At 51.8% G+C, this 12,551-nt stretch overlaps 1 protein-coding gene across 5 annotated transcripts in view; it reads left to right on the top strand.

The window, feature by feature from the left end:
- The window catches only part of STK32C (serine/threonine kinase 32C), a 428,186-nt gene that overhangs the window by 383,435 nt on the left and 32,200 nt on the right, over positions 1-12,551 (top strand). For 4 of the 5 annotated variants that reach the window (XM_073685111.1, XM_073685115.1, XM_073685114.1 and 1 more), the window contains one exon: positions 210-335. In XM_073685111.1, coding sequence (XP_073541212.1) covers positions 210-335 — 126 coding nt within the window. Of the gene's footprint in view, positions 1-209; positions 340-12,551 lie in introns of all 5 variants that reach the window. The other variant, XM_073685112.1, reaches the window with a different exon arrangement.

Raw genomic sequence — 12,551 nt, 5'->3', positions numbered from 1 at the left:
GATCCAAATTACAGATATAACTCGCTCATTTAAATATTTTTTTTTCGATTCCTTTTGTGAAAAAAATGGAAAACACATGGACACCATCAGTACATAGCGGCTGACTCCTTGTTCAGTTCTGCTTCTGCCGTAATAATTATTGTTGGATTTACAGCTAGTTATTAGCAGCTTATATTATTTATCTTTTAATTTGCCTTTTTGCCTTTTAGCTATTGACAGTGAACCCGGAACATCGCTGCTCTTGCCTACTGGATATTCAGACGTCAGCTTATCTGTCAGATATTGTCTGGGAGGATGTCCTGGAGAAGAAAGTGGAACCAGGTTTTGTTCCAAATGCAAGTCATTTTTTTGTTTGACCGTTCTTACCGGAGGAATTTTAGTCCCAGTAACATCCTTACTTCTTCTCATTAGGGCTTACATTGCATTTCAGGTGACAGAATTTCCTATTAAATAAAAAGTGCACGAGTGCAGTTTTCAGATTTTGTCCCTTGGCAGAAATCATAACACCTCAACGTATCAGCCGTATATGTAAGAGCTGTCAGCCTCGTGTCAGGACAAGGGAAAAATTTGTTTTGCTGATTTTGTGAGCAGTAGCAAAGACATGTTTTCATCTTAAAGCTTGTTTTCATTCACTGACATCAAGCAGGCAAAAAAGAACAAAAACATATATTACAAAGTAATAGAACTTTTTATTATATGATTGAGTTTTGTAAACTGAACACAGGGCAGGAAAAAAAATGAAACAGATACATTGATTTAAAGGGAACCTGTCAGCAGGTTTTTAGACCCTAAACTAATGTCGTCTATGTAAAGCATCTGAAATGTTGATTTCTTTAACCATTTCCCTGTTTTCTAGAAATCCATTGGCAAATGTTTATGCAAATGAGCTTGCAAGTGCAGGGGGCTTGGTCCAATACTTACAGCGCTCTGTCCTCCCTCTTTCTCCACCCGCCGCGGCCCCCTGTCTGTGCCTGACAGGTCACTCTTCTCTGTGACCTTCTCCCCTACCCTAGATCTTGGCAAGAGGCATTTTTCCCAGGGATGGCACATGCCACATTGAAAGAGCTGGACTATCGATTTACGCATACACAGCCCTTGGAAGACTTGCAAGACTTACCTATTTCTTACATGAGAAGGTGCTAGACCTTGTTCATAGCTGATAGTTAACTCCATGTAAAGCATTGGGGTCATCGGTGCTGTCCATTGTAAGTTTCTTTAAAGGTTATTATCACGCATGCCGCTAGGTTCAGATAGGGGCGAGACAGGTTACATGAATTCTTTGGAATCCTGGGGGAACCGTTACTCAGGGCGACCATAGACCATGTGCTGCAGCTTCTCTCAGGCACACAGGGGTATTGACTCTCAGACACAGACACGTAGGTTGTTTCACTTGCTGACCAGACACACTTGACAAGAGTCCTTATAAACGGTAGAACAGTAGCATTAAATAAGAAGCCGCACAGCCAGTGCAAGTTAAGTCTTAGGCTAAGTGCCCACGATGCAGAAATGCTGCATATTTTTTCCGCTTCTCTCTGGCAGGAAAAATGCATGCGGATTTTACATGTGTTTTTCCCGCCAGGTAGAAGCGTTTGTCAATCGTTTTTGCATGTATTTCTGCATGCGGGTTATCAAGCGCTTTTCCAAGCGATTTTAGCATCACTTGGAAAAGTGCTTGACAACTTGGTCACACTATATAAATCCATGCAACCGGCATGTATTTATATAGTGTGACCAAGTAATAGTTAAAAAAAAGAATAAGAATGGTGAAAAATAAAAAATAAAGATTATACTTACCTTCCGATGGCCCCCGGTCTCCATAGCGATGCGGCCGTTGTGTTGTATCGGTCGCAGTGGTGTGAAGGACCTGCGATGACATCATTGAGTCATGTGACAGATCACGCGACCGCCAACGTCAGCGATCGTGTGACCTGTCACATGACTAAATGACGTCATGGCAGGTCCTCACACCACCGCAAGCCGTACAAGAGACCGGACGCTTCACTGAGGAGGCCGGGGGACATCGGAAGGTAAGTATAATCTTTATTTTAAATTCTTTTTTTTACAGGTACTATGGTACCCGAGTCTGGAGGAGAGTCTCTTCTTCTCCAAACTCTGGTACCATCCGCACATAGAATCGCTTAATATCCATGTGTGCAAATGTGCTGACACGGATATTAAGCCTTTCAATGCAAGTCAATGGCAGCAATTACGCTGCGTGTCCGCAAAATTAATGGACGTGCTGCGTATTTTTCCGCAATGATAATGTGTCCGCAGCATATGCACAGCACATGCGGATTACCATTGGGGACCATGGGGCACGTATTACCAAGCGTTTTCGCTGCGAAAATTCCGAGGCAAAAACGCTTGAAAAACACATAGTGGGCACGCAGCCTTATGAGCAACAGGCTCCAGTGACAAACAGTACAGTTTCCTTAGCACTCACAGAAGTTTACAGTCTACCTACCTAGTACAGGACAGCACAGTTCTAATGCAAAGGCAGATTTATGAACACAGAATTATTTACAGCACAGTGAGATGGAGGAGGGGGGAGGGTTTGCTGAGAAAGATGACCCCTGTGACACCATTTCTTCCAGTCCTTATCTTTCTGCCTGACAATAATCTGCACTGCTAGTACATGAACTCTACCTGACCTGTGCTTAGCTTCACTCCTGACCTGAATCCTTTTCACTTGCAGGGGCGCTTCTGTGAGATACAGAACACACACACCACCTTTCTCTTTGGCTCCAGCCAGACAGTAAACAACTTCCCCACAATCCCCCTGGGGCTCTGCTAAAACACTCCCCTTCTCCTGTGACTGTGTTAACCCCTCTAGTTGCTGGATGCTTCTGGAGCACAACTCTTCCTGTGTCCTGTGATTGTGTTACTTCTAATAGTTGCTTAATGCTTTTAAAGAAACAGCACTACTTCTGTATGTCACATTCTGCAACAGCACTACTTCTACATGTCACACTCTTCCCTCCTTTTTGAATGTCACCCTCGACATTCATCTTAATTGGTCAATCTGACCAATTCTGAGACAGTGTTGAAAGTTGGATAACTTTATATACAAATGGACATTGTGAAATTGGTATAACGTTCATAAACATTGATAACAACCTAATCTTACAACTTTTTTCTTGTAGGATGCCTGTAAGAAATAAACAATTAACACAATTAAAACAATCAGCAACTCTTCAGCTGGAGCTTTTCGTACGTCTTCAACCAGCTCGCTCTCTCTATTTTTAACAGTTGTTTGTTTCTGCAAACTCCTTTAAGAAAAATCAAAGCATGCAAACAAGTCTTTCCAGTAGGCAACATCTTCCATACTGCCTCTCGGTGGTGAATACCACTCAAGTGGGTTTACCTGGTCCGCAGGCAGAGATACCTGTTTCCAGTCGACAGTCCTTGGCACTTTACTCGGTTATTATTATTATTTATTATTATTATAGCGCCATTTATTCCATGCCGCTTTACATTTGAAAAGGGGGTATACATAGCAAAAACACTTACAATAATCTTAACAAAACGAGTCAGCGACTGGTACAGGAGGAGAGAGGACCCTACCCGCGAGGGCTCACAATCTACGAGGAATGGGTGAGGATACAGTAGGTCAGGGTAGAGCTGGTTCACTGGTTCAAGGGTAGAACTCGGTTCACCAAGTGTCTCATACGTCAGCATCACGGGCCTCCTCACTTCTTGAGTTGACATCCTCCTGGTGGGTTGTTCCTCAGAGACCACGGGTTCTTCAGTCACAGAAGTTTCTTCCGCCGCACTCATTCCCCGTGCTCCTCAGATGCTCTTGGAGCTGCCTCTGTAAGTTCCTGTATTTCTCCTGAGTTGCTTGTTTCCGCACAGTCTGGTAATTCCGCTCCTCCTGAGCGTCGATCGGTCTCTTCAGGGGCCAGTGTTCGATCATCAGACCTGAATTGGACTTCATCTGTACTCCTTGGTACGAGCTCTGGAGCCTCAGGACTTAGTTCTCTCTCCTGAGGATGGTACATCCCTCTCCTTGCCGGTCCGAGAAATACAACGGTGTGTTCTTCTCCATCGGAACTTTCAAGGTCTCTATCCACCTCCGGAGCTTCAGTCTGTGGTGGTCCCATAGTCGATCTCGGACTATGTTGGTCTGCTTCTGGGAAGTCTTGTTGTGGTGGGAGATAATCACAGGGTAGTAGTAAATTCCGATGGACTATTTTGGTTTTCTTGTCTCCCGTTTCCAATCGGATTTCATACACTGGGTTGTCATCAGCTTTCCTCCTTATGACCACATACACCTTGTCTTCCCAGTACGAACAAAGTTTTCCTGGACCGCCTTTCTCACATATGTTCTTGACAAGCACCCGGCTTCCCTGTGCCAATTCTGCTCCATAACATTTTCGATCATAGTACTCTTAATCTTGCTCTGTCCTTGCGTAACTGTGGCACACAGGACCCTGTTATACTGGGCTTCCAATCCTGTTTGTGACGCCAAGTATGATGCGCCCCCTGGGCCGTGGGGTACTTGGTAGCCGGTCCGGTCGATGCTGGGGAATGTCACGGTGGCAGTGACCCGTTCCGTGACCCAGGGCAGTCAATAAAAGGGGAAAAAGTAAAAGGAGAATAAAGTTTTTAGAGAAGATAATGTTCGTGACGCCACCTGTGGTATGCGGCTATATGGGGCCGCCGCTGCGGTGCAGATCCTCTGGAGCTGGTGGTGACGCAGAAGAGTTGGTTCAGCTCTCCACAGGCAGAGCTTAGCCCCAGGGCAGGATATAGTGATGTTATGAGTTAGATGTTCCTGGTGCTGAGTAGTGCAGTGCTGGTGATGGTGCAGCAATAATTCTAGGACACAGTGGGGTGCAGTCTTCAAGGTTTTACTCACAGTTGTTCAAGACTCCAGGTTACCAGCGCCAGTGTGTAACCTCCCACGTCGTCCTGCGTTCACCAAGGGAGGGGTTCAGCAATCTCTCAAGTATCTCAGGAGTACTTAAACGGGACCCCGCTCTATGTTCCTTCCTCAGTCGTCTTCCTGCGCTGGCTCTCACCCTCCTGCCCTGCGCCTCAAAATCAGTGTCCCAAGCCAGTAGCCCAGGATCTTGCCGGGCGACGTGCAGTCCCCTGAATCCTATGCAGCCACCTTTTTGGCGATGTAGTTGTGGTTTTGGGCAGCTGCACCTTGAAAGTATAGTACCTCTGGTTATCTAGCTGAGCCTTGTACTTCTCCACTATTTAGGGGCCGGTACCCTCTGCGGCCTGATCCCTCCACGTCTGTGCAGATTCGGGCTTCCGCACTCACAGTGCCCCTGGGATCCCCTCTGTTCCTGGAGCCTTCCCTCTGCTCCCGTCCTCTCTCAGTCTGTCCTCCTGGGCCTCTCAGACTAGGCCCGCTCCTTCCTCCTCTCCTCCTGAGCAGAGCTCCTCCAGAGCTCCTGCTCCCAACTCTCTCTCTCTTCTGACTCTCTCCTCAGACTGAACTGACTCCTTCAAGATGGTTCCCTTCTTATACTCCTACTGAAGGTGCTCCCCTGATCTACTTCCTCCACCCACACCCACTACATGGTTCCCCCTCTGTCGGTTCCCCCCCTTCCAACCAGGGACAGGGCTCAGCACTGTGCACATGCATCTTGCCCCTCCTGCTGGTCTGGAATGGTGTAGTGTTGGATGCAGGTGGGTGGGTCCCGGGCAGTACTCCCTCCTTACCTGAGAGTGGGTGTAACATACCTGGCGGCGTCCTTGCATGGTGGTCCATCTCCCACTGTGCAAGAGGGCGCACTTGATCTCCTGTCCAGAATGTCTCTCTGGCTTCCCTCCATGCTGTCTGTTTGTGTCTGTTTCTGCTGCTTAAGGGCGGCGCCCGATCACTTCCTGCCTTTTGTACCTGCTGTGGGTCACTCCCCTTGTGCGTCCTCAGCCTATTGCTGTCTGTCACTTGGTATATAGCTCAGCAGCTCCCTTCTATTCCTGCCTGAGCATAGTGTTTCTTTCAGTGTGTGCTTGCACTCTGAAGGTGCCAGGTCCTGTTCTGTGTTCTCTTGTCTGCCTATCCTGGAGGCTGTATTTCCAGGCCTGTCTGAACACGCTCCTAGCCTGTTCCTCCTGCCTTCTAGGGGCCGATTACCTAGACCTGTTCCTGTATCTTGTCTGACCTGTCTGAACACGCTCCTAGCCTGTTCCTCCTGCCTTCTAGGGGCCGATTCCCTAGACCCGCTCCTGTATCTTGTCTGTCCTGTCTGTACACGCTCCTTGCCTGTTCATCCTGCCTCTCTGGGGGCCGTATTCCCAGACCCGCTCCTGTATCCCGCTGCAGTGTCGGTCTCCTCCGTACACTCAGTTCCAGTCTGAACTCTCTCCTATCCTTTACCTGTTTTTCCTCTATGTCCGTTCCCTTCCTTTTTCTGCAGAGTCTGAACTTGTACCTAACTCCTGCTTGTTGTCTCTGTACTCCCGTTTGTGAGTTTGTGGTCCACTCGCTACTTCACTGCAAGTACCCTGTGGGTGTCTGGCTCTGCCTTTCCCTTCCTGTCTGTTCCGTGTGAACAGAGCCCTGTCCCCCCTACTCAGACAAGCCTGCTCTGACTCCTCTGCCCGCTGCTCTGGCAGTCCTGTCCTGCCCTGCTTTTGCCCGCTGCTCCGGCAGTCCTGTCCTGCCCTGCTTCTGCCCGCTGCTCTGGCAGTCCTGTCCTGCCCTGCTTCTGCCCGCTGCTCTGGCAGTCCTGTCCTGCCCTGCTTCTGCCCGCTGCTCTGGCAGTCCTGTCCTGCCCTGCTTCTGCCCGCTGCTCTGGCAGTCCTGTCCTGCCCTGCTTCTGCCCGCTGCTCTGGCAGTCCTGTCCTGCCCTGCTTCTGCCCGCTGCTCTGGCAGTCCTGTCCTGCCCTGCTTCTGCCCGCTGCTCTGGCAGTCCTGTCCTGCCCTGCTTCTGCCCGCTGCTCTGGCAGTCCTGTCCTGCCCTGCTTCTGCCCGCTGCTCTGGCAGTCCTGTCCTGCCCTGCTTCTGCCCGCTGCTCTGGCAGTCCTGTCCTGCCCTGCTTCTGCCCGCTGCTCTGGCAGTCCTGTCCTGCCCTGCTTCTGCCCGCTGCTCCGGCAGTCCTGTCCTGCCCTGCTTGTGCTCGCTGCCCCTGCAAACCCGTCCTGCTCTGTTCTTGCCCACCGCTTCGGGCGTTCCCTCTCTGCTGTGGTTGTCTACCGCATCTGCGGTTCTGTGACCCAGTCTGTACTGGGTCTTAACCTTTCTGTGCTCCAGCCCGTCCTTTCGGCCAGTACCTCCCTGCCTGCATACTCGCCTGTATCCACCCATCTGCATACCTGCCGTGTTTGCTTATATCCACCAGTCTGTGCCAGCCTAACCTGCCTGTTCCTGAGTCCCGGTGTGTACTGGGTCCTATCCCGCCTGTGTTCCTACCTGCTAGTGCCTCCCTGTCTGCACTCTAGCTGTGCTTGCCTTTACCCCCCTGCCTGCATACCCGCCTGCCTGCATACCAGTCGTGCCTGCCTATACCCACCAGTCTGTGTGCCAGCCTACCAGCCTGTTCCTGTATTCCCCTGTGTGGGTCAACAGCCGTGTCCGGGGTCTGTCCTGGAGTAGCACCTGGTCCCTCTGCTCGGTTCCTCCTTGGTGCACTGGCGTCGTATGCCGTCGTGCGACCCTGGTCGGATCGGGTGAATACTTAGTCACGCCCCTCCAGGCATTCACTCTCCGGCACGGTCCAGTGGAATCACTACAATCACACGCACACGCCGCTTAGCCCGGGCGTGTGCATAACAGCATAACAGCATGCTCAGGCCATGGTTCCCGTTGAGCCCCACGGCCTTCGCCCTCTGAGAAGTTTTCCAGCGAATATATGCATTAAAATAAATAAATACATTTTTTTTCCCTTAGCTGAGTTCCAGGCGAATTACGCACCGTCCAGATGGATCTATCAGCTCTCGTTCCTGCGGATCCGCCACGTTACTATGGGGATCCAAGACAGTGTCGTGCATTTGTGGAGCAATGCATGCTACACTTTAAGGCCTACCCTCTTTATTTTCCTTCCGATTGGGCTAAAGTGGCCTTTATGATGTCTTACCTGGCGGGTGATGCCTTGGAATGGATCAACCCCCTATATGAAACACAGGATCCGATCCTCCGGGACCTAATGGCCTTCCTGGTGGCCTTTCTAATGGTCTTCGATGATCCTAACCCGGAGGCTCCTGCTGAAGCTTCACTTCCCAATATCCCGGAGCAGCCCCAATGGGTAATGTGTGTGGGTAGCGCAATAGTCCTCCAGCCCAATGAGACTACTGCCCACCCAGAATCCTCTCAGGGTGACTACGCTTTCCGGAATACTTCTCTCAACCTCAAGAGGCAGTCCAGACGTGCTAGACTTAGAGGCAAGCCGTCACGCCAGGGCCTGTCCTCCCTGAGACCTCCTGACCCCAACCTTGAAGTCCCTACTGAAGCTTCATCTCCCTGTATCCCGGAGAAACCCCAATGGGTAGTGTGCGTGGGTAGTGCACCAGTTCTCCTGCCCGAAGAGACTTCTGCCCATCCAGACTCCACACAGGAGAACTTCCTGCACCCGGCATCAGATGCTTCTCTCTCTTTAACCGGTGTGCATGTCCAAGGATGCTCCAAAGCTGTGGTTACCTCTGAGTCTGTGCACCTCTACTACCTGGCGGAGGATCCCCTGTTGCCTCCTGAATCCTCCGGGATACCACTCGATGACAAATGGAGAGAGACTTCTCTACACCCGGTACTCAATACTTTGTCCGCTTCGTCCTGTGAGCCTGACAATGGGTACCCCAAAGTGGTAGTTACCTCCGAGTCTCTACACCCCTCCGACCAGGCGGAGGATCTCCAGTTGTCTCCTGAACCCTTCGGGGTGCTACCTGGTAGCGAAAGGACAGAGACTCTCCTATACTCTGTACCTGATACCTCGCTCGCTTCGTCCAGTGAGTCCAACCTAGTGTACTCCGAAGCAGTGGTTACTCCTGAGTCTCTACACCCCTCCGACCAGGCGGAGGACCTCCAGTTGTGTTCAGAATCCTTCGGGGTGCCACCTGGTGGTGAATGGACAGAGACTTTCCTATACTCTGTACCTGATACCTCGCTCGCTTCGTCCAGTGAGTCCAACCTAGTGTACTCCGAAGCAGAGGTTACTCCTGAGTCTCTACACCCCTCCGACCAGGCGGAGGACCTCCAGTTGTGTTCAGAATCCTTCGGGGTGCCACCTGGTGGTGAATGGACAGAGACTTTCCTATACTCTGTACCTGATACCTCGCTCGCTTCGTCCAGTGAGTCCAACCTAGTGTACTCCGAAGCAGAGGTTACTCCTGAGTCTCTACACCCCTCCGACCAGGCGGAGGACCTCCAGTTGTGTTCAGAATCCTTCGGGGTGCCACCTGGTGGTGAATGGACAGAGACTTTCCTATATCCTGTACCTGATACCTCGCTCGCTTCGTCCAGTGAGTCCAACCTAGTGTACTCCGAAGCAGAGGTTACTCCCGAGTCTCTACACCCCTCCGACCAGGCGGAGGACCTCCAGTTGTGTTCAGAACCCTTCGGGGTGCCACCTGGTGGTGAATGGACAGAGACTTTCCTATACTCGGTACCCGATACCTCGCCTGCTTCCTCCAGTGAGTCCGACCTAGTGTACTCTGAAGCAGTTGTTTTCTCTGAGCCTCTGCACTCTTCTGACCCGGCGGAGGACCTCCAGTTGTTTCCTGAATCCTCCGGGGTACCACCAGATAACAAAGAGACAGTGACTTTTCCTCATTATGTACCTGATAACCCGTCTATTTTTTCCTGTGAGCTTGACAAGATGTACCTCGAAGCAGAGATTACCCTCAAGTCTCTGTCCCCCTCCAACCCAGTGAACGACTGGTCCTCGAATTCCCTGCGGAAGATTCTGGCAGGCCTGAAGAAGAGGGGGCGTAAGGGGGGAGGTACTGTAACATACCTGGCGGCGTCCTTGCATGGTGGTCCATCTCCCACTGTGCAAGAGGGCGCACTTGATCTCCTGTCCAGAATGTCTCTCTGGCTTCCCTCCATGCTGTCTGTTTGTGTCTGTTTCTGCTGCTTAAGGGCGGCGCCCGATCACTTCCTGCCTTTTGTACCTGCTGTGGGTCACTCCCCTTGTGCGTCCTCAGCCTATTGCTGTCTGTCACTTGGTATATAGCTCAGCAGCTCCCTTCTATTCCTGCCTGAGCATAGTGTTTCTTTCAGTGTGTGCTTGCACTCTGAAGGTGCCAGGTCCTGTTCTGTGTTCTCTTGTCTGCCTATCCTGGAGGCTGTATTTCCAGGCCTGTCTGAACACGCTCCTAGCCTGTTCCTCCTGCCTTCTAGGGGCCGATTACCTAGACCTGTTCCTGTATCTTGTCTGACCTGTCTGAACACGCTCCTAGCCTGTTCCTCCTGCCTTCTAGGGGCCGATTCCCTAGACCCGCTCCTGTATCTTGTCTGTCCTGTCTGTACACGCTCCTTGCCTGTTCATCCTGCCTCTCTGGGGGCCGTATTCCCAGACCCGCTCCTGTATCCCGCTGCAGTGTCGGTCTCCTCCGTACACTCAGTTCCAGTCTGAACTCTCTCCTATCCTTTACCTGTTTTTCCTCTATGTCCGTTCCCTTCCTTTTTCTGCAGAGTCTGAACTTGTACCTAACTCCTGCTTGTTGTCTCTGTACTCCCGTTTGTGAGTTTGTGGTCCACTCGCTACTTCACTGCAAGTACCCTGTGGGTGTCTGGCTCTGCCTTTCCCTTCCTGTCTGTTCCGTGTGAACAGAGCCCTGTCCCCCCTACTCAGCCTAGCCTGCTCTGACTCCTCTGCCCGCTGCTCTGGCAGTCCTGTCCTGCCCTGCTTTTGCCCGCTGCTCCGGCAGTCCTGTCCTGCCCTGCTTCTGCCCGCTGCTCTGGCAGTCCTGTCCTGCCCTGCTTCTGCCCGCTGCTCTGGCAGTCCTGTCCTGCCCTGCTTCTGCCCGCTGCTCTGGCAGTCCTGTCCTGCCCTGCTTCTGCCCGCTGCTCTGGCAGTCCTGTCCTGCCCTGCTTCTGCCCGCTGCTCTGGCAGTCCTGTCCTGCCCTGCTTCTGCCCGCTGCTCTGGCAGTCCTGTCCTGCCCTGCTTCTGCCCGCTGCTCTGGCAGTCCTGTCCTGCCCTGCTTCTGCCCGCTGCTCTGGCAGTCCTGTCCTGCCCTGCTTCTGCCCGCTGCTCCGGCAGTCCTGTCCTGCCCTGCTTGTGCTCGCTGCCCCTGCAAACCCGTCCTGCTCTGTTCTTGCCCACCGCTTCGGGCGTTCCCTCTCTGCTGTGGTTGTCTACCGCATCTGCGGTTCTGTGACCCAGTCTGTACTGGGTCTTAACCTTTCTGTGCTCCAGCCCGTCCTTTCGGCCAGTACCTCCCTGCCTGCATACTCGCCTGTATCCACCCATCTGCATACCTGCCGTGTTTGCTTATATCCACCAGTCTGTGCCAGCCTAACCTGCCTGTTCCTGAGTCCCGGTGTGTACTGGGTCCTATCCCGCCTGTGTTCCTACCTGCTAGTGCCTCCCTGTCTGCACTCTAGCTGTGCTTGCCTTTACCCCCCTGCCTGCATACCCGCCTGCCTGCATACCAGTCGTGCCTGCCTATACCCACCAGTCTGTGTGCCAGCCTACCAGCCTGTTCCTGTATTCCCCTGTGTGGGTCAACAGCCGTGTCCGGGGTCTGTCCTGGAGTAGCACCTGGTCCCTCTGCTCGGTTCCTCCTTGGTGCACTGGCGTCGTATGCCGTCGTGCGACCCTGGTCGGATCGGGTGAATACTTAGTCACGCCCCTCCAGGCATTCACTCTCCGGCACGGTCCAGTGGAATCACTACAATCACACGCACACGCCGCTTAGCCCGGGCGTGTGCATAACAGCATAACAGTGGGGTACCACACCTCTGGGTGAGATGCAGTACCTCTGTGGCGACTGAACCCACAGGGGCGCCACATAACCACTTTGGACGCTATGTTGTATGCCTCTGCCATCCGTTCCTCCATTTCCGAATTTACTCCGGATACATTTTGTAAATCTCTGAGACCGGAGTGTCAGTCTTGGCGATTGTCCATACAATAGGAAAAAGGGTGAGTAACACGTTGCATCGCTCTTTGTACAGTTATACGCATGTACCAGTTTTGACAGGGAACTCTTCCAGTCTTTCTTCTCATCAGCTGTTAAAGTCCGCAACATCAACAATAATGTCCGGTTAAAACGTTCCACTTGTCCATTACCCTCTGGGTGATAGGGCATTGTGTGGGATCTCTGAATTCTACAGTACTTTCCTAGCTTGGCAAAGAGCTGGTTCTCAAATTCTTTTCCTTGATCGTGGTGTAACCTCGCAGGGAACCCAAACCTCAAAACAAAATCATTGAAGATCTTCTCTTCCGCTGTTCGACCTGATTTATTGGTGGTGGCATATGCTTGAGCAAATCGAGTGAAATGGTCCATCACCACCAAGATGTATTCGCAACCACCCTTTCACGTCTCGAGATATAGAAAGTCTATTGAGACCATCTCAAACGGATACGTAGTTTGGATGTTGCCCATAGGTGCCCGGGTTGATGTGTTTGGACGTTTATCTTTCAGACAC

This window comes from Phyllobates terribilis, unplaced genomic scaffold (assembly GCF_046119375.1).
Source record: "Phyllobates terribilis strain yellow unplaced genomic scaffold, ASM4611937v1 Scaffold_5__5_contigs__length_657084704, whole genome shotgun sequence".
NCBI lineage: Eukaryota > Metazoa > Chordata > Amphibia > Anura > Dendrobatidae > Phyllobates > Phyllobates terribilis.
Note: the sequence above shows the minus strand (reverse complement) of the source record. Positions and strands in the feature narration are given on the sequence as shown.